Below are 19,995 nucleotides of genomic sequence, written 5' to 3' on the forward strand. Positions count from 1 at the left end.
TTCATTCTATATTTATGTCCAAACAATCAAAGCCAATCTCACTTTACATACTTGATTGGCCCATTAATTTTATGAGGCCCAATCTTACAATTTACCCTACACCACTCTCTCTCCTATAAATACCCCATACATCCCCAAATTTTTCCCCACACAAAAAGGTTAGTAAACTCTCTTCTCTTTATTTTATTTCTCTTATTTTCCCTTTATTTTTCTTTTCTTTTATTTTTTCCCCTTCTTTTTCCTTTTTCTTTCTTTTCTTTTTCTTTCTTTCCTTCCTCCTTCACGTGAGAAATACCTCACTGCCGCCCCCAAGTGTTATTGCCGCCTGCCGCCGCTGCCACACTGGCACCCGCCGCCGGTGACCCACCAGCCCAGCCACCACCGTGGCTGCCGCCCTCTCTCTCTCTCTCTCCTTTGTTTTATTTCATTTATGCTTAATGTTGATTAATTAGTTTTGGGTTTTGATTTTATAGTATAAAGTTTATATTTTTAGTATCAAAATCTTGTTTTTGATGTTTTAAACTAATAATTTCAGATTATAATGGTTGTTATAATTTTCAGATTTTATAATTTATAAACCTAGGGTTTTAATTTAATCAAATTGGGATTTTAGGGTTCTTATGACTAATTAAATTGGGGCTTTTGTTCCTATTGGATTTCTATTGATTAATTAAGCATAAAAACATGTTTTTAAGGAAGTTTTAAGAACTTTTAATCTAATTTATATTGCTGGAAATTTGGTTAAGTATTAATTTATTGTTGTTGCTTGTTTTCTAGGAAGTGATTATTTCTTAGGAGACTTTTAAGTGATTAAAAGTGGCACAAAGGATTGTTTATACGAGGTACGTACATGTCTACTTCGTTGTAAGTAGTATCATGTTTAGGTACCAAAGAAAAGAACTTAGTTTCATGATTAGAGAACACTTGGATGAAAATTGTTTGGTTATACATTTAATTAATTCATGTGCTTATGTTTATGAGACATGTTTTGGTGAATTGGTTATGTTTGTATGGGATTATGGATGCAAGCATGTTGAATTATATTGGATTAATTGTTTGTATGGAACGTTGATACAAGCATATTTTTATTGGATTGGTTTCTTAACCACATTTGGATTATTAAAGGATTGGAATTGAATGGTTTAAGTGGAATGAATTTATTAATTATTCCACAAGGTTATTATAATTTTATTTATTACTCGAGCATGACTTGTTAGTATGTTGAGTAAAAGTGGATTAAACCGAAATGGCTAGGTGGGTTGACTATGTTCAACAATTTGGATAATTTGGAAGTTTAATGGAATTAAAGGTCAATTTGTGATGTGATCACCATTGTCCTAAATAAGATTAAAAGTAAATTGATGTATGATTTTTATGTATGGTCTATTTGATTGAGTCGGCTATTAATTAAAATTGTAATCACGTAAAGTGAAACATGGATGAGCAATAAAACTCTGGAAAGCGTGCACTTCTAGAGTATTGACAATTATGGGTTGGGGTACACGGTGGTAGCCCGTGGCTTTCCGAGGCTTGTTTGATCAACATGTCCTCTTTTCTTTTGGTATTTACATTTTTAATTTATAATGAAAGTTAGATGGGATCCTAGACTAACTTTGTGAGAATGGAGTCGCGCCCATTCTTGCATCGCGCTAAACTTTTATTTTAAATGGTCATTTGGGACCAAAATGATTTGATGGATTGGACAACCTCGTCTATTTCTTACTCCAAACTAAATTAATTAAATTAAATATAAAGAGTCAAGTGTTTGGGATTGATTAGCAAGTATGTTGAGTCGATTGGATTGTTTAAGTGTGGAGTCTTGATTAATGAATTCAAGTTGTATGTTTATTTACTTTAATTAGTTGAGCATGCTAGGTTTGTACGTTGTAGCTTGTATGTACTCAGCTTTGCTGATTGCGTGCTTTTGTATGTTTTCTTTTGGTCATGACCTTCGCCTTTCAATGACCCTGTGATGATCCAATTATTACACTTGTATTATTGGGGAGCAGTATTGCACAGATTAGCTTGATGATGTGAAGTTCGGGGATTTGACATACGCATTGTCAAGGGATTGGTGTGATTGAGAGTATTCGTTCTTTGTGTTGAACTTATTTATGTCTTACTACTTTAATTATGTTTTGGGACTTTTATTATTGGTTTGGTTTTAAATAAGGGCCTTTATGGTTCCAATTTGTAAGCTTAGACTTATTGGGTTTCTAAATTATATATTTTAATATTTAAGTTGGATTTCTGCTGCAATACTTTGATTAAGCCTTAACGTTTTAACACGTGGCGGTAACATGCCAATGGTTCTCCTCTATTTTTTTTTAAAGTAAGTGGTTTGGAAAAGGGAGAATTATTGGGGTGTTACAAAGACACCTCAAAACCCAAAGATGATCATATGAAGGATTGGTGCGAAAGAGAGCCTGAGCCGGAGTCAAGTTGTTTAAAGACTAGGTTGGCAAAATATTTAATAAATATGTGGCGGTCTCTAAGGCATAGCCAAAATTGAGGGGGTAATGAGGCATGGAATAGAAGAGTGCGCTTGACATTGTTGATGGTCCAAATCATGCGTTCAGCCTTACCATTTTAGGAAGATGTGTGAGGGCAAGAGAATCTAAAAACCATACCGGTATCTAGACAAAATTGTTTGAACGGGTCATTGTCGAATTCCCGACCATGATCACTTTGAAAAGATTTGATGGGTCGTTCAATTTGAGTTAAAACATATTGTCTAAAGGTAAGGAAAGAATGATAAGCTTGAGATTTAGAAGCTAGAGGAATTGCCCAAACATAATGAGTTAAATCATCCAATAAAACCAAATAATATTTGTGACCATTACTACTATGAATAGGAGATGTCCACAAATCAGCATAAACAATGTCAAAATCACAATGAGTATTACTATTCGAATCATAAAAAGGTAGTCTAACATGTTTCCCTAATTGGCATGAATTTCAAAAATTGGAGGTAAGATCCTTATTACAATTTATAAAATTATTACTCCTAAGAAAGCTTAAAGAAGGTGCTCCCGGGTGTCCTAAGCGATCGTGCCAAGTGGTAGAGGTGACTATGGTGAGGGATGTGGAAAGACATGTGCTTGGATGATTGGTAGTGATGGGATATAGATTTCCGGAACTATTTCATCTGGTGATTACCCTCCCCGTTCGAAGGTCCTTCACAGAAAAACCATTAGGGTTAAATTCAATGGAAACCGAATTATTAGAGTTAAACTTACGAACTGAAATAAGGTTTAATAATAATTTGAGGGACGAGGAGGACATTTTTAAGGGTTAGTTTGTTCGGGAATGAAGTATGCCCATAACCAGTTATTAGAATGCGATGACCATTACCAACTAAAATATGATTATTAGTGCTTACATTAAACATGGGGAGAAGATTACCGGAATTGTGAGTCATGTGAGAGGTGGCTCCTGAATCCATATACCACCCGTTATCCGGTGTAGAGAGCCCTGGTGAGGAATAGGCACTGCCAAGCTCCGTAGGTGACATGGGCGGACCATACAAGGGGGCGCCAATGTAGTAGGCCTGCTGGTTGGAGTTACTGGGCCTCTGCTGGAACTGGCCCATAGTTGGGAAAGGGGCAGGGGGTACAGCCCATTGAGGCCAGGCGTACTGTTGAGGGATCCAAGTGGGCTGTTGGGCCAATTGTTGGCCATTTGGGCCGGTTGGTTGCTGTTGAGAAGCAAGAGTCGAGGTTTGATGTTGCGGCTAGGCTCCTCGACTTTGGCCTCCACGGGCTTGTCCCCGTCCTTTCCCCCGTCATCCCTTACCGCCGCCTCGGCCGCGACCTGCACCGCCGCCGCGCCCACCGTCGGTCGCCGGCTGCTGCTGTTGAGCTTAGTCGGAGGCGATGCTTTGTTTTTGTTGTGCGACAAAGGCCGTAGGAGGAGGATTGGTGTCGTTGTTGCGCCGAGTTTCTTCAAGGAGAAGGCGTGAACGAGCATTATTGAAGGTAGGCAAAGGGTCGGACTGTGCAATCATCGTTGCAACCGTATCATAGTCGGTTTTATTTAGGCCGGCAACCATACGGAGCACCAATTTTTGGTCAGAAATTGGTTGATCGACATTCGAAAGCTGATCGGCTATGCTCTTAAGTTGCTGGCAGTAGGCGGTGACATTCGGGAATGAATCCAGGTGGAGTGCATTCAATTGGGTTTCAAGAAACACTGCCCTCGTGCTCTTGTTGTCTTGGAAGATGTCCGCGAGACGATCCCAAGTCTGCCGAGCAGTAGATTTTCTCGTCAATATTGTTTGAAGAAGGTCCGAAGAGATGGTGCCGTATATCCATTGTTTGACAATGGCATCCAACCGGTTCCATAAGGCATCGGAAATATCGGAGGGACGAGGTGTCTTGGGATCAATGTGATCTAATACATTATATGCCACCATATGATTTTCAAAAAGTTCCACCCAATTTGCATATTGGACTTTTTCATAGTCTAGAATAAGGGGGATTGCATTCTTGATATTTGTTACGGTGAGTGCGGGATGAAACTCATTGGATGGAGGCGGAGGGGACGATTCATCATCCTTTGCCATAGCTGATGGAATGTAGCAGAGAACAAGTAAGGTGAATAAAACTTGAGGCCGAAATCTTGTGAGAAAAACAGAGAACAAAGGTAGGAAAATTGCAGAAAAACGTGAGGTGAGCAAGGTCCCAATTAAACAAAAAAACCAATAAATTGGAAAAATAAAAAATTGAGATCTAAAACCTAAGCTGTGATACCATGTTGGGTTTCGGGAAAACTCCTCAATCTGGAGTGTGTACCATTGATCAAATATATAGAGTTTACAACGCTAGGATAAGGAATCCTAGATACGATAAACATACAAAATGTACATTAAAAATATCCTATACTTGTGACAAATATTATCCTAAATATAATATCTATCACTTGGAATACTTGGTTGAAATTCAACTTCACTCCGATCCGACTCCTAAAGGGAAAAGTATTTTCTTGATGGCAATGTGGCAAATTTGGAAGTTAAGGAATGGTGTCACCTTTAACAATGAGAATTACAACTGTAACTCTGTGTTTAACAGGTTCATAATTGATTATCAAATCAATACCTTTGTGTTACAGGGTAAAGGGAAGGAGAAATTGTTTTGTGCAGTAGGTCCCCTTTTTGACAGGTCAATTTCATGAATACCACCGAAAGCAGGATTTCTCAAGCTCAACACAAATGGGGCTTAGAAGCATGCAGAAGAAGAAGGATCAGGAGGTGGTGGTGTTTTCAGGATTGAGAAAGGAGATTGTTATTTTGCCAAATTTGCTCTACGGGCTGAACTTTATGCTTTGAGAGAGGGTCTTAACTTTGCTCGATCTTTCCCAGTGCGGTACCTTGAAGTGGAAACAGATGCTGAAGCTATTAGATCATTATTCAACAAGGAGTCTAAGAATATGCATCATGAACTGGGAGCTGTCATAATTGATATTCGCAGGTCCCTAAGGAACAAGGATATGACGTTATCCTTAGTCATATTCCTAGGGAGAGGAATTCTGCAGCTCACTATATGAGTCAGCTAGCTATGAGGATGCACAGAGGTCATGTTCCGTATTACACTGTCCCAACTAGTGTCCTAGCTGCATATGAAATGGATCGTGCGGCTTTACCTCCTCAGCCTTAGCTTTTTATGGAGTTGCTTTTTATTCCCAAGTACTTATAATATGTTAAAACAATTTCTATATTTTTGTGGTATTATTATGTCATACTAGTCCATGATTTGTATTTTGGATTTGATCAAATCCTTGGACATTAGGATGTAATGTTAAGGGCTTTGCCCAAGTAATCCATGCTACTTTTTATGTTAAAAAAATATATAGTAGGGGAGCAATTTTTATGAAAATTGCTCTAAGAAACACTCCAAAAACCAACAAGAGAATTATTTGTGCGTAATACTTCTAAAACTACATGATTTAATTAAGTGAAACTAAGATTAAAACATTAAAAATTGAAATAAAAAAGAATAGGGCCTGAAATGGAGAAATTACTTGTCATTGTCCTTTAGCTTGACATAACAATATTCATAATTTGATAAGTACGACTATACAAGTATATAATTCGTATAAGTTATGTAACTAACCAACTATATAAGGCACATGACATTTTGGAGGCGAGACATAAGTGGGATTATGTTGATATATGTACACTCCACTAATAATATGATTCTTTTGTGTATAGGTAATTTTTTTAACCTTTACATTGCATGTCACGCATGAGGGTAATTTACATTCATATAGATCATAATAATTCATAGATAAATAAATTAATTGACACACTTCAGTTAAGAAATTGGCAATTATTATTTTACATAAGAAATTTGCGAGGTAATAAATTTATGTGATTACACGGATGGAGTAATTGAGTGATTATATATTTTGTCAAAAGAAAAAAAAAATGCAAGTAAAATCATAATATATTTGTATGATTTTCATATTAACAATTACATATTTACATATACAAGTATAACTTAATGGACCTTTTTATTTGAACTTTTCCTGAGTTCCAAAGACAATTACAGTCATGTAGAACAACTGAACTGTACAAGATAGTGCCAACACCGTTAAGGATCAGTCTCTAGGTTACAGTATGCAGCTAATCATTTGTTAATTAAATAGCATGTCGCCTTAACACCCATGTCGGCCTTTTTCTCGACCAAGTGGAAAGCTGCTTCATGCCACGTAGGCACCTGCTGTCTACAAGGCCAGTCTGCCATCTATACTGATAGGTGGCACCAACTTGGTTATCATCCTATAAATAGCCAAGCATATTTTTATTATAAGGTAGAATCTCTCTCTCTCTCTCTCTCAATAGTTTCTTACCTTCTCATTTATTCTTCTCATCAAATTGCTAACTTTAGCATCGGAGCGGTTATCCCCGGATAAATCCCCGGGATAGCTGATTTGTGTTGACTGTGCAGGAGTTTAATTGGACGGTAAACCTTTACCAACCCTCAAGGATTTACGGTACCGGAGCTCACTCATAACATGAACGAACTTTTTCTTTTACATTTTTGTGAGTTGAAGTTTAAATAAGATCAGATGGTGAAAATATTGGACTGGGTACTTATTACAAGTTACAAATATATGTTTACTGTTTAGTTATTTTTTGGAAGAAAAAAAAAGGAAAATACTCTTATACTTTGTAACAACAAAAAGTTTTACATACAACCGGTGTGCTGGAAAATACTGAACAACGGATTTTCGCACATGTGAACAGTGTTTTTATTTTTTATTTTTTATTTTTTTCCTTTTTCCAAAATAACGAACATCTCCTTCAGCAAGCAACAATGGAGGAGAGAGAAAACTCCAATTTTCCAGATTCAAAGCTCCTTCACCAAGCAACCATGGAGGAGAGGGAAATCTACAATTTTCGATCAACAATGCCGGAAACCTCCAAATCGTCCAATTACGAAAACCTAATGCGCGAATTTCTGCAATTACAAAGAGAAAATCAACCACCATTAACGCAACATCCAGAGAAAACATGGAGTTTCGACCTCAATCAAACATTCAGAGAAGGTGAAGCAGAGAATTTCATTGATGATCTCAATCAGTTTAATGATGATAACATTCAAAACTCAAAAGTTCCAGAAATTCAAATACAAGGTAATAATCTAAACAAATACTAACCTATTGTTTGTTTTTGCTTAAATTTTTGATTTAATTTTCAATAATTAATGCAGATATTGAAAATCAAGGTGTTTCAAATACATTAGAAGATGAAGATCAAGTTATTCCGAACACATTAGATGAAGAAGGACAGCCAGTAGATGAAGACGAAGGTAAAATTCTATAAATGTGACATATATTATGGCAAAAGTTACATATATTATGACAAAAGTTACATTGACTATATGTTTTTTTATAAAAGCATTTATGCATGTCTCTTGGTACAAAAGTTACTAATATCATTACAAATGTTACCTTTATTAATACAGAAGTTACTTGTATTATATACCCCTGTACTAAATAACTTATTCTTTATGCATATGCTTAAGTGGATAACCTATATATATATAACACTATGCTCCCATGTTCTCATGCCTCTAGGTACTTGCTTGTGATTTTGTTCATGCTGTAATTGTGATTTTGGTTACAATTGTTACTAGAAAATGCTAAATATCTCTTATTCTACTAATGCACATATACAAATCCAAAACCAACAGATACCACTGGTTTAGATATGGAAGGATCATTGTTTAGAGTGGAAAGAGACACTTATCAAGAAATTTATGACTTGTACAGTCTACATGCTTCTACAGTGGGATTTTCAATAAGAAAGCATACAATAAGGTATCGCTTACACACACGTATAGTCACAGAGAAATTCTATGTGTGTTCTGCGGAAGGAAAAAGACATACTGCTGCAAAGAAGACAAATATGGTTCTAATGGTTGATGAAGATAACAAGGATTTAAAACAAAGAAAACCACGACAAGTCTCCATTACAAGAACTAACTGTAAGGCAAGCCTAAGAGCAAAAATGAATGATGATGAAAAATTTAAGGTGGTGTCACATGTGTTACAGCATAATCATGAACTAACAAGAAAGCAGTGGCATTATTTGCATCGATCTGAGAGAGAAGTAACAATAGAAAAGGCAGAAGCAATTAAAACAATGAAGTCTGCTGGACTTTCAACAATGGACACATATAATTACATGTGTACAGAAGCTAATGGAGAAGAAAACTTGGGGCATAGTGTTGTAGATCACCTCAATTTCTACTCAAGACTAAGAATGGAACAAATAGAGGCTGGAGATGCTCAGACATTAGTGAACATTCTGATCGAAGAACAAAAAGAAGATCCTAACTTCTATTTTAGAGTGAAATTCGACAAAGAAGGTAGAATTTCCAACATTTTTTGGAGATATGCAATGATGTTAGAGGATTACAAAATATACGGAGATGTTCTTGTATTTGATACAACATACAGAACAAATCGGTATAACCTTATATGTGCTCCTTTTGTTGGAATAGATAACCATTGGAAAAATTGTATGTTTGCATGTGCATTCGTAGGCAATGAAAAAACAGAGTCGTTTGTGTGGTTTCTTGAAACCTTTAAAAAATCTATGGAGTTCCAACCTCCATATTCACTGACCAAGACTAGGCTATGGCTATTGCAATTGAGCAGGTACTACTTTTTCTATTTCAATATCATATTCACTGATTCCAATCTCATTTTAAGTCATTTTTGTGTTCATAACTTTTATGAATATAAGTATCACTTATGTGAGTATAAATGTTACTTTTGTGGGTAAAAATATCACTGTTGTGAGAATAAGTGTTCAAGTTTAGTGACATATCACATTCTGAATGCAGGTATTTCCAGACACAAGGCATAGGCTATGCATATGGCACTTAGAACAAAATGAAATAACACGATTTGGAGCCCTTAAAAGGGATAATGAGTTCAAAAAAATATTCAACAAATGTTTGAAGGGATGTGTGACAAAAAAAAAATTGAAGAAAGATGGAAAGAAATGATACAAAAATTTGATTTTGGTTAATCATGCATGGTACCAAAGGGTGTACAATCTAAAGGAAAAGTGGTGTCCAGCACTCAGTAAAGATTTCTTCTCGGCAGGAATTCTTTCATCACAAAGAAGTGAAAGTACGAACCATGCAGTAGGATTCAGAGCTAATAAATCAACAACACTGACAGAATTCTATGGCATCTTTGTAAGAACCATAAAAAGATGGAGAAGTGATGAGAAGTATAATGAGTTTATCTACAGCAAATCAATAGCCTTTACTTCATTGCCACTATCTGGAATGCTAAAGCATGTTGCACAGGTACTTCTATATTCCTTTATTACATATATCTAAGAACTAAAAACAAACAATATAAGCAAATATAAAAATGATACATGCAAAGGAACATGACTGGTAGTAAGTTATTGCTCTAATGTACAGGTTTACCCATTGTCTTTGTTTAGAGACTTTGAAGAGGAATTTGGCTACTCAATGGCGACTATAGTACAAATTCTAGGGAGAACTGAAGAAAACATTATTCTTTATGAAGTATCTCTAGAAGAAAAGCCATGGTCTTCCCAACAGGTAAGTTACATACATGAGAGCCAAACTATATGGTGCACTTGCAAGAATTTCGAAGCTTCTGGATGGCTATGCTATCACTGCCTCAGAATTTTACATCTACATTCTATTACAAGAATTCCAGAGAAGTACATTAGCAAAAGATGGACAAAGCTTGCAAAGTCTAAAGTATGGAATAAAATGGAAAAAAGGATCCAAAACTCCCATATACACCATGGAGACATACAATGATGAGAAAATATTATAACTTAATCTTAAAGAGTCAAGAAAATGAAAAGGCAAGAGCATTCATGGAGGAAAACTTCAAAAGTTGTATGAAAATGGTGGAAGACTTACTTGCGGATGATGCTTTTACAGAGGAGGTTGCTGCAAGTGATGACAATTCTAATGTGGCATAGAGTGCTCAGAGTAACAATAATACTGCTTCTTCATCAACAAGTACAACCATACCCACTATATTAGACCCTAAGAGAGTTGTAACAAAGGGAAGAAGCAAGAGAGCAAAAGGAGCACTTGAAAAAGGGAAGAAATCAAAGCAAAAAGCATTACCAGATCCAAATTCAGAGTTTGGATCGAAGACACCTACTGTGCGACTTTTTTGAACTTGTAGTGAGTTTGGATGAAACACAACTGCAAACTTTTTTGTAGTGAGTTTGGATGAAACACAATTGCAAACTTTTTTGTAGTGAGTTTATTTTTGTTTAATGCTACTATTGACTTTCATACAGAATTTTGAATTTTGATATGGAATTGCTCATGAATTATAAACATTTATATAATATTACACTGATACTTAAAAAAGTAATGCATATACTCGCAAAAGTGATGCATATACTGGCAAAAGTGATGAATTTACTAACAAAAGTGACACTAACACTTACAAAAGTGATGCATTTACAGAAAAGTAACACTAATACTCGCAAAAGTAACAATAATACTCACAAAAGTGATGCATCTGCTCACAAAAGTGATACTTTTTACTCACAAAAGTATTGCATACTCACTAAAGAAATATGTCACTCACAAAAGTGATATTTATATTCACAAAAGTGACAATAATAATCACAAAAGTGTCCGTTTTTAAAATGAATAAAATGGTAATATATATGATAAACTTCAATTTTTCATTTAAATCAACAATATTTCTGTATGATGATATATGATACACTTATAAAATTATAATCAGAAATATAAATAAATAAAAATAAGAACAATAGATTACCAATATTTAATCATATATATACATATATAAAATAAAATTTGTACAAACATTTTGAAAATATTAACACTAGTTTAAGTGTCAATATTTATTACTAGTTTCAACTTCCAAAAGTACTTAACTAATTACAACTTCCAAAAGTAGTTAACTAATAACAACTTCCAAAATTAGCTAAAATTTAGAAGGAGTGTACTTCCGTGTAGCCTTTGTAGTCCGTTTTTCTTTCGGAGCAGTGTCAACAGCAGGAGGAACAGTTTCAGATTTCTTCCTTTTCTTCTCCGCTGCTGCAGCCTTCCTCCTTCCTTCAATTTCAGCAACATATGCAAGATCACTCTTCTTCTCATTAAATTTTTCAACTTCTGCTAAGACTTCAGATCTTGATTCGTTCATGTCAGACAACACGACTTTCGCACAAATCTTAGCACGTAAAAATTTCCTCCCAGCAGCCTCACAACAAGAAAATAAAAGGCGCATTAATATGTATAAAACATTAGCATAAACAATAACAAATGAATTAATTCAGATCAGTTTCAAGATCACTCACTTTTCTAAGTTCATCTACAGAAACCGATGTATCACCAACAAAATGCTCTATATGGCACATCATATACACACCACATTCATTATTATCAACCTTACTCTTCCGCCACACTAAATCAACAATTTTGAACTTGTAAAAAGGGACTTTTTCACTCTTTGGATGATTTCTTCGTGCAAGAAAATCACCAAATTCAGAACACTGAAAAAAAAACAGAATATTAAAAACAACAAAAAAATAAGATTAAAATAGAAACATACTTTAAAACAGACAATAACATACCAGATAAAAAGTCAAATTTTGAAAATATGTAATCATCTTATCACTCCAAATGATATTATCAACATAATGAACCAATTCATTGCCATGATCAATCACAAACAGCACATAATGTTCATCAACAAGAATAGGAAAATAAACCTGAAAAAATAGAACAAAAGTAAGCATAAAGCACAACCATCAAATAGTTAATATATATAAAAAATTAAGATATATACCAAGTCTGCACCAATAACATCACAACCAGAATTTTCATATGTAACCCATTCATCCCAAATTTTGTGCAAATCCGAGTCAACAGAACTAGCAGAACTATCTTCGTTCCCCTCTGATACATGCAAAAAAGCAAACTAAAAGGAAAAAATAAATAAATGAAAAGAGTAAGAAAACAAATAACTCAAAACAGAAAGTTGCTTACACTTTGCCTCGCACCAAAAAAGAATCTTTGAGGACCACAAGTATCATAAAAACACGATTCATTTAGATAAATGCAGTAGCAATCAACTACTGACCAACGAACCAAATTAGGATGCACCAAAGACACCATATCCTCTCTTGGAATGAGAAAATGCAATCCATAAGTAACAAGATTCTCACTCCAAGGTCAAACAATATTATTAATATCAAAACAAAAAGAAAAAGAAAAAAAAGTTTCAAAAAATATGACAATTAAAAAAGAACTTACTTATTATTAAATAAGTGTTCCACCAGACAATAATCAAGAGCTTCTAAATATAATCGAGGTAATTTTTCACTAAAAGCACGAGAATTACTTTTCATAAATGGCGTAACAAACACTACACTCTGACCATCAATTTCACCACAGTCCAAAGAACACAAACTTTTATTCGTTCTCATGACTGAACCACCTCTGCCACCACCATCTCCACCACCACCATCTCCACCATCTTGTAGGGTAGACTTTGATGAAGTACTTGCATCAACTTTAAATAACTCATCCACTGACTTCATTTTTATAAACTCATAAATTAAGTCATCAATAAGCTTATGATAATACAGGTTAGACAAAAGTTGTTGTGTTTGAGACAACTCAATAGAATCAGCATCCAAAGAAACAGAATGTTCAACAAAACGACTATGCACCAACCGTTTCAAAGTACTAAAACAATTGGAATTCACATATGAAAACAACTCCATGTTCCTTTTCATAAAAAGAAACGCCTCATGCAAATCCTACACATTAACAAACAATTGTATCAGAATAGAAAAAATGTTTTATTAAAAAAAAAAAAAAGAAACATACATCAGTTGCAACACTTTTGATCTCAGAATCAGTTAATACTCCTTCAGGAAAATCGAAAGTCACACATCTTCTATCATCATCAATAGGAACCGCACCAACTTCACCCTTACTTAAGTTGTTAACATTCGAATCAACACGCTTAGCAGAAACTGGATAAGTCAATTCATTCAAAACCCCCTGACCAAATCCAGCAGCCTTCAACTCCAAGGACACCCTGTTTCTCACTTTTTTATCTGTCCAGTGTTGGATAAGAGGAATAGTGGAGTTCTCTATTACACCTTGGAAATTCAAACGATGAAAATACATAATCTTAAGCAACAACAAACATCCACTAATACTATCTTTAGCCTCAGAATTTTTGTAACTAACAATAGAATTCATCAACTTTCTCAAAACAAATAAACACCAATCAAGATTTAATCTGATCAACATCATCCACAGCATTAACTAACCTAAAATTAACAGTCCTATTAGCGGTAGGAACAAGCATACTACTAAGAGCATGCATAACAAATAACCTCTTAAATTCATCACCTCCATCCACCAACTCCTTGATCCTAGTTTCTAATCTAGCCAAAGGTATCAACTCCTTAACACCAACATCAAAAGAAGCTCTCCATTTATTTTTCAATGTACTATCATCTTGAGATTGACCTTTGTAACTACCCTTCATTTCAGGAACCTCACGACCTTCTACCTTAGGCAAACCAAAAACATCACACACATCATCCTTAGTCACAACAAACTCCTTACCATCAGCTACACAAAACCTACAAGTATATCCATTAAAACTCTCAACAAGCCAAGGAAGTATACCTCCAACCATACTCTCCACACGTAAAGACAACAAACCACCAAATCCAACCTCTTCTACATGTTTTTTTTGAGTCGGAGAAAGCCCACTTATAATCTTAACTAATGAAGAAGGTCTACAATGACATGTAATTTTCCTATCAGGCCTGAAAAAACAAAAAAAAAGATGCTTACCATTCAAAAATGATAATAACATACTTATATACTGAAATTTTAATTATCATATAAAATTAAACATGAATTATGAACATTTATACAAATTTTTATACTTATTCTCACAAAAGTGACAATCATAATCACAAAAAATGATACTCATGAGAGTCATGACACTCATTAAATGGATATAATACTAAAAAAAGTGATTACTATCAAAATTTTCACAAAATGATACTTGCACTCACAAAAGTGACATTGATACATACAAAAGTGAAAGATATACTCACAAAAGTAACACTTAATATATTGACACAAAAATCACATAAAAACAGTCCTATTAATCAAAGTTACCTATACTCTTACAAAAGTCACAATTCCATTCACAAAAGTATAGCAAATATACAACATTCTAAAACATAAAATCTTACTCGTCATCCTCTTTTTCATGCCTCTTCCTTTTATTTCCCTTGGATGTACTTCCTTCACCTTTCAACATCTTTTTTCCTCCTGCATTCATTTTATTTACTGCTTTCTGAGCTCTACTATAACGAAAACCTTTGATAGATCCTACCAATTAATTTAAAAAAAAACATCACAACAGAAATTTTGACAAAATTTGACAAGAATGGTAGAGAATGGCAGCTTCATTTGGTTAAGATGTAAGATTGTACCAAATATATACAGGCAACACAAAAAGATAAACATATCCACCATGTTTGCCACACTAAAATCAAATGCATCATTTAATTTATATCAAACCGTAAACGAAAATAGTAGCAAAAAACCTAAAATTCATACACAAAATGCATTCATCAATTGTACTACTATGAACATGCAATTTTTCATTTGGACATTTTTACAAACACCTAGCAGGCAATTCTCAAAACAAACCTAATCTAAGCAAAAGCAAGTGATTAAAACGCACAACTAAACAAACATAGCACAAATTGTATAAAAAAAAATTGCGAAAATGAGAACAAACACTAACCTAGAGCAACATTATCATCACTAGAAACCTTCTTCTTCACCATTGCAAAAACTACAAAAATCCAAAACAACGAAACCCTAAAAATCGAAACACTTCAAAATTGAATAAAATGAAATAAAATTGAGTAAACAAACCTGAAATTAGCAACAATCAACTTCAAAGTGAAGAAATTAAAGATCGAAAAGAGAGAAATTCAAGTACCAATTGAGAATATCGCCAAAAGCAAGAGAAGAAGAGAAGTAGAGGAGAGAGAAAAAAATCAGAGAAAGAGAAACAGGAAAGAGAAACAAAATGAAGATGAAAGAGAAAATAAGAAATTTTTTTATTCTTTTTACATTTACACGTGTGAGCCCAAATTGGGCAGCCCAATTTGCACTTCATTGTTGTGATTTTCAGTAAATTAGTGAAAACCCGGTTTTATTAAAAGTTTGTCTTGTAACAAATTATAGAAAAAATGGTAACCATAATTGTGGTTTAGTGCCTTGATTAGGTAAGAGCCAATCAGCAATGACCAAACTGTGAGTAGACAACTAGACATTGGATGAAGTGAGTAATGGAGTATATTTGTGTCCTCGATCAATTAATGAATGACTTTCCATTATTATTACTTGGTGGTAATTCTTCTATTTAATTTTCCAATGTTTAAATATTGTTTATAATTATCACTTTTAAAGATTTATTATATACAGAAACAAAGAGTCAAATACCCTTTTTTTTTTTGAACAAGAACAAAGAGTCATATACTTGTATGTGATAAAGATACCTTTTCTTAATGTATATGTTCAAAATTTCGAATTTTTATGATTTTAAAGTATTGATAATTAAAGCAAATATATTAAATATTAATGTTTGAAAATAATTCTGCAGTGAATTTTCCGTTGTCAGTCCCAATCCTGAATAAAGGAGGAGGATTATGATAGACCAGTAAGTGTAAACCTTTGTCACATTCCATGACAAGCCAAAATAAAAATGGTTGAATTTATACAATTATAAACTACCACCCTAAAATTGATTACATCACAACAAAGAAATGCAAGAAGCTAATTTAGTGTTTTATTATTATTTCCTTTAGCATGATTATTCAAATGTGAATCATTCCTATATATATATTGCTACCAAATATTGTCATTAAAAAGTTGATATCAAAGTAGCTCTCTTATTTGCTGAATTGCTGTCTAGCTAATTATTTAAGGGCCTACCATTAATATTACATCAAATTAACAATTTTTCTTACCCTACCAAACACAACCTTCGTTAGGTTTGAACATAAAGAAATGTCCAAATAGTGGGGATGGTGATAGTATATGCATGATGATGTGATATTGATGTTGGTAATTGATGGGTTAATTAGAATGATAAACAATTGTTTTGGTAGTGATGATTATGAAACAATGGTCTAACTATAACATACAAACATATGACGGCAGAACCCTTGCCTCTCCTAGCTAATACTTCTAACACACTTTATCACGTTATTCAAGAAAAGTGGTCGAGCTTGCATGACATAATACACTTATAATGGGGTTAAAAGGTTATTAGAAGTATAATCAAAAGGGACATAAGTTTTAAATAAAGGTAATAATATAATTTTCACCATAAAAACATTTTTTTAATATATAGTGTATTACAACTATATATGGTGACATTTTCGTTTTAGAGAAGTGCTGCTATTATAAAGAAACGGGGGAAGTATATATGGAAGAAAGGAAAAGAGAACTACAATATGACAAGAGTGATGTGGATGTCATCGAATATGAGATCTAATCTCATTTAATATGTTAGTGTATAAGTATCCATATACATGGAAACTATAAAACCACGTACTTTTTATCTTTATTAATATCTAATTTGATTAATGTATAGGAAAAAAATTATTCGAGAAGTTATAACAATGGTCTTAGCTTTTTTTTTAGCTTGTTCCAATTGGATGAATTATAGATCAAGAAAATTCATTGTTATTCCGATGGTATTTCAAATTGAAATACTAGGAGGTTATATAAACGGAGGGTTGAGAGAGATTTAGAAGTGTCTCGCAGGGGTAAATTGGTCATTTTATGCGGGATTTAAATTTTGCCATTATAGATTCAGTGGTACAAAATACAATCTCAGTGGTACAAAATATAATTTTAGTGGTATTTTAAAAAAAGGCTCAAATGTCTAATTAGGCTGTCAAATAATGCCATTACAGTTCAGTGGTACAAAATACACTCCCAGTGGTACTCAATGCAGTTTTAGTGGTACATGTAAAAATCCTCTGTGGTACAAAGTATACTCTCAGTAGATATGGTCCTAATTTTTTTTTAATCGTTTTTACACGTGAAACCATTTCTGAAAAGTTTTAGTGGGGCCCACACCACCTTTTTCACTCTTCCTATCTCTCTCTTCTTTTTACTTTTATGTTATTTTAATTATTGTGAGACATTTGCATTTGTCTCACAACCGTCCAATTTTACTTCCTCCTACATTAGTTTTGTTGTGGCATACTCTTTATTTCATTGGTTAGGGCCTGTTCCGATTGACTGAACTCAGCTGAACTGAATTGAACTGAACTGAACTGAACTGAACTTATTAATTAGTGATTTTTAACTACGGATTAGTAATCTTTGATTATTTATTGATTATTTATTACTATACATATGTGTATATACAAATGTACATATTAAAATATTTTCGAAAAATATACTATATAATTATAATATGTATGGAAAATATATTAAAAACTTGAAACCTCTAAACATTTTAAACACACATACTATTTAATTTAAAAATAAAATAGTATTATGACAAAAGAACACAAAACACTTACATGTATCTAACCCATTTAAACAAATTTTTAAAAAGAATATTTATTATTATTATTATTATTATTATTATTATTAATTATTGATGATTATTATTATTATTATTATTATTATTATTATTTATTGATTATTATTATTAGTATTATTATTGTTGTTATTATTATTAATTTATTGATTATTATTATTATTATTTATTGATTATTATTATTAGTATTATTATTTCAATTATTATTGTTATTATTATTATTATTATTATTATTTATAGATTATTATTATTATTATTATTATTATTGTTATTATTATTATTATTATATTTTTAATATTATTATTATTATTATTATTATTATTATTATTGTTGTTGTTGTTGTTGTTGTTGTTGTTGTTGTTGTTGTTGTTGTTGTTGTTGCTGTTGTCGTTGTAATAAGAGCTTAAAAGAATGAAATTTGACTTTATATCATTAGCAATATCATTAGACATAAATTAAGAGCTGAACTGAACTGAACTGAACTGAATTTCAACGGAAGAGAACGGGCCCTTACTCTTGTTATCTAAGGAGAGTTAGGTTCAATGATGGGGATAGTGATATATACTTATCTCCGTTTTTTATTAGTTGACACGTATTTTTTTTAGAAAGTTTTTTTTTTTAATTGACACATTTTCTTTTTGGGTAAGTTTTATACCTTGCTTTTTAAGTGTACCCCACTTGCTTTATCATTCTCTCTCACTCTCTCTCCTCTCCTTAATATGTGTGCCTAAATTGAATGTGTCAACTAAATAGAAACAAAGGAAGTAAATCATAATAAATTAATAATATATCTTGCAAGATTGAAAGAACAGAGAAGACTTTGATAAGCCATTTTGAGAGTGTTTTGTGCTCTATGATGTAAAGGTTTTTATTTTAAATACTCTCTATAATTCTATATATTACCCCAAAAATATTGAGCATTTTTGTATGGTCCACATTTGAATAGCATGTGTCTAGCTAAACTTGTTTTACCACAATACCACATATATGTACATGGGTTGAGTGCCCTAATTAGTTCTTTGTGATACTTGCCTGTAATAATTAAGCGATTGCTACTTCTTCCATGGCATACATACATCCTACAAGAGGGTTACATTTGTCATTTTATGCGTTTACGCTTTTAATAGTTATTACATTTCAATTTTTCTTAGATGAAAATAATTATTTTCTTACACAATTTAATTTCCTCATACATACATACATATGTCCATGCAACTATCCCCATTTTTCAAATTATTTACATACTCCCAATACAGTTATTCTTATTTCCAAAGATATTTATTTTTTAGTTAATGTTTTGATACTTAATATATGTGACATCGATCTAATCATTTAGGGGTGCTAATCGAGTTGAGCAGCTCGTGAGTAACTCAGACTCGACTCAGTCAAAACTCAGCTTGAGTTAACTCAACTCGACTCTAGATGTTAACGAGCACGAGTTGAGCAAGCTCCAACTCGACTCGATAAACTCGTGAGCAACTCGACAATGTATTTTATTAATATAGAATTTACAAACAAACCATGAACAAATTTGACATACACTTAAAAAAAGAGTTCATTTATATTATATAAAAAAATGAGTAAATCTTTAATAATAAATAAAAGAAATAAAAGAAAACTATATAAAGTGAACAAAAACACTAAAGGTCTAGAATTTTAGAAGGGCCAAAACTTTAACGAGCAAATCGTGAGTTACTTTAACGAGCATGAGTTGAGCACATGAAAAAGATTACCGAGTCGAGTCGAGCACCCCTTAACTCGTGATCAACTCGCCCGATTAACACCCCTATAATCATTGTTTTCCACTATATTTTAATATTCTTA

General features: G+C 33.1%; 2 protein-coding genes across 2 annotated transcripts; one reads left to right on the forward strand and one right to left on the reverse strand.

The window, feature by feature from the left end:
- Nucleotides 1-8,212: 8,212 nt before the first annotated feature.
- Nucleotides 8,213-10,690, forward strand: LOC110738168 (protein FAR1-RELATED SEQUENCE 5-like). The gene is made up of 4 exons (XM_021918542.1): nt 8,213-9,165; nt 9,560-9,827; nt 9,948-10,091; nt 10,487-10,690. The coding sequence occupies exons 1-4, from the start codon at nt 8,213-8,215 to the stop codon at nt 10,688-10,690; spliced, it is 1,569 nt and encodes a 522-aa protein (XP_021774234.1).
- A 978-nt stretch (nt 10,691-11,668) lies between these two features.
- Nucleotides 11,669-15,745, reverse strand: LOC110738124. The gene is made up of 6 exons (XM_021918489.1): nt 13,389-15,745; nt 12,810-13,318; nt 12,543-12,720; nt 12,343-12,474; nt 11,852-12,265; nt 11,669-11,754 (listed from the first exon to the last, which is right to left on the reverse strand). The coding sequence occupies exons 1-5, from the start codon at nt 13,830-13,832 to the stop codon at nt 12,107-12,109; spliced, it is 1,422 nt and encodes a 473-aa protein (XP_021774181.1). The 5' UTR covers nt 13,833-15,745; the 3' UTR covers nt 11,669-11,754; nt 11,852-12,106.
- Nucleotides 15,746-19,995: the final 4,250 nt, after the last annotated feature.

This window comes from Chenopodium quinoa, unplaced genomic scaffold (genome assembly GCF_001683475.1).
Source record: "Chenopodium quinoa cultivar QQ74 unplaced genomic scaffold, ASM168347v1, whole genome shotgun sequence".
Lineage (NCBI taxonomy): Eukaryota > Viridiplantae > Streptophyta > Magnoliopsida > Caryophyllales > Amaranthaceae > Chenopodium > Chenopodium quinoa.

Excerpts from the sequence above, each read along its gene's own strand:
- LOC110738124 (XM_021918489.1), bottom strand. The coding sequence starts at position 13,832 with ATGCTGTGGATGATGTTGATCAGATTAAATCTTGATTGGTGTTTATTT. Across the intron at positions 13,319-13,388 it reads TCAAAAGTGTTGCAACTGAT|GATTTGCATGAGGCGTTTCT; the intron begins GTATGTTTCTTT and ends GTTAATGTGTAG. Across the intron at positions 12,721-12,809 it reads GAACACTTATTTAATAATAA|TGAGAATCTTGTTACTTATG; the intron begins GTAAGTTCTTTT and ends TTGACCTTGGAG.
- LOC110738168 (XM_021918542.1), top strand. The coding sequence starts at position 8,213 with ATGGAAGGATCATTGTTTAGAGTGGAAAGAGACACTTATCAAGAAATT. Across the intron at positions 9,166-9,559 it reads TGGCTATTGCAATTGAGCAG|GGTGTACAATCTAAAGGAAA; the intron begins GTACTACTTTTT and ends ATGGTACCAAAG. Across the intron at positions 9,828-9,947 it reads TGCTAAAGCATGTTGCACAG|GTTTACCCATTGTCTTTGTT; the intron begins GTACTTCTATAT and ends TCTAATGTACAG.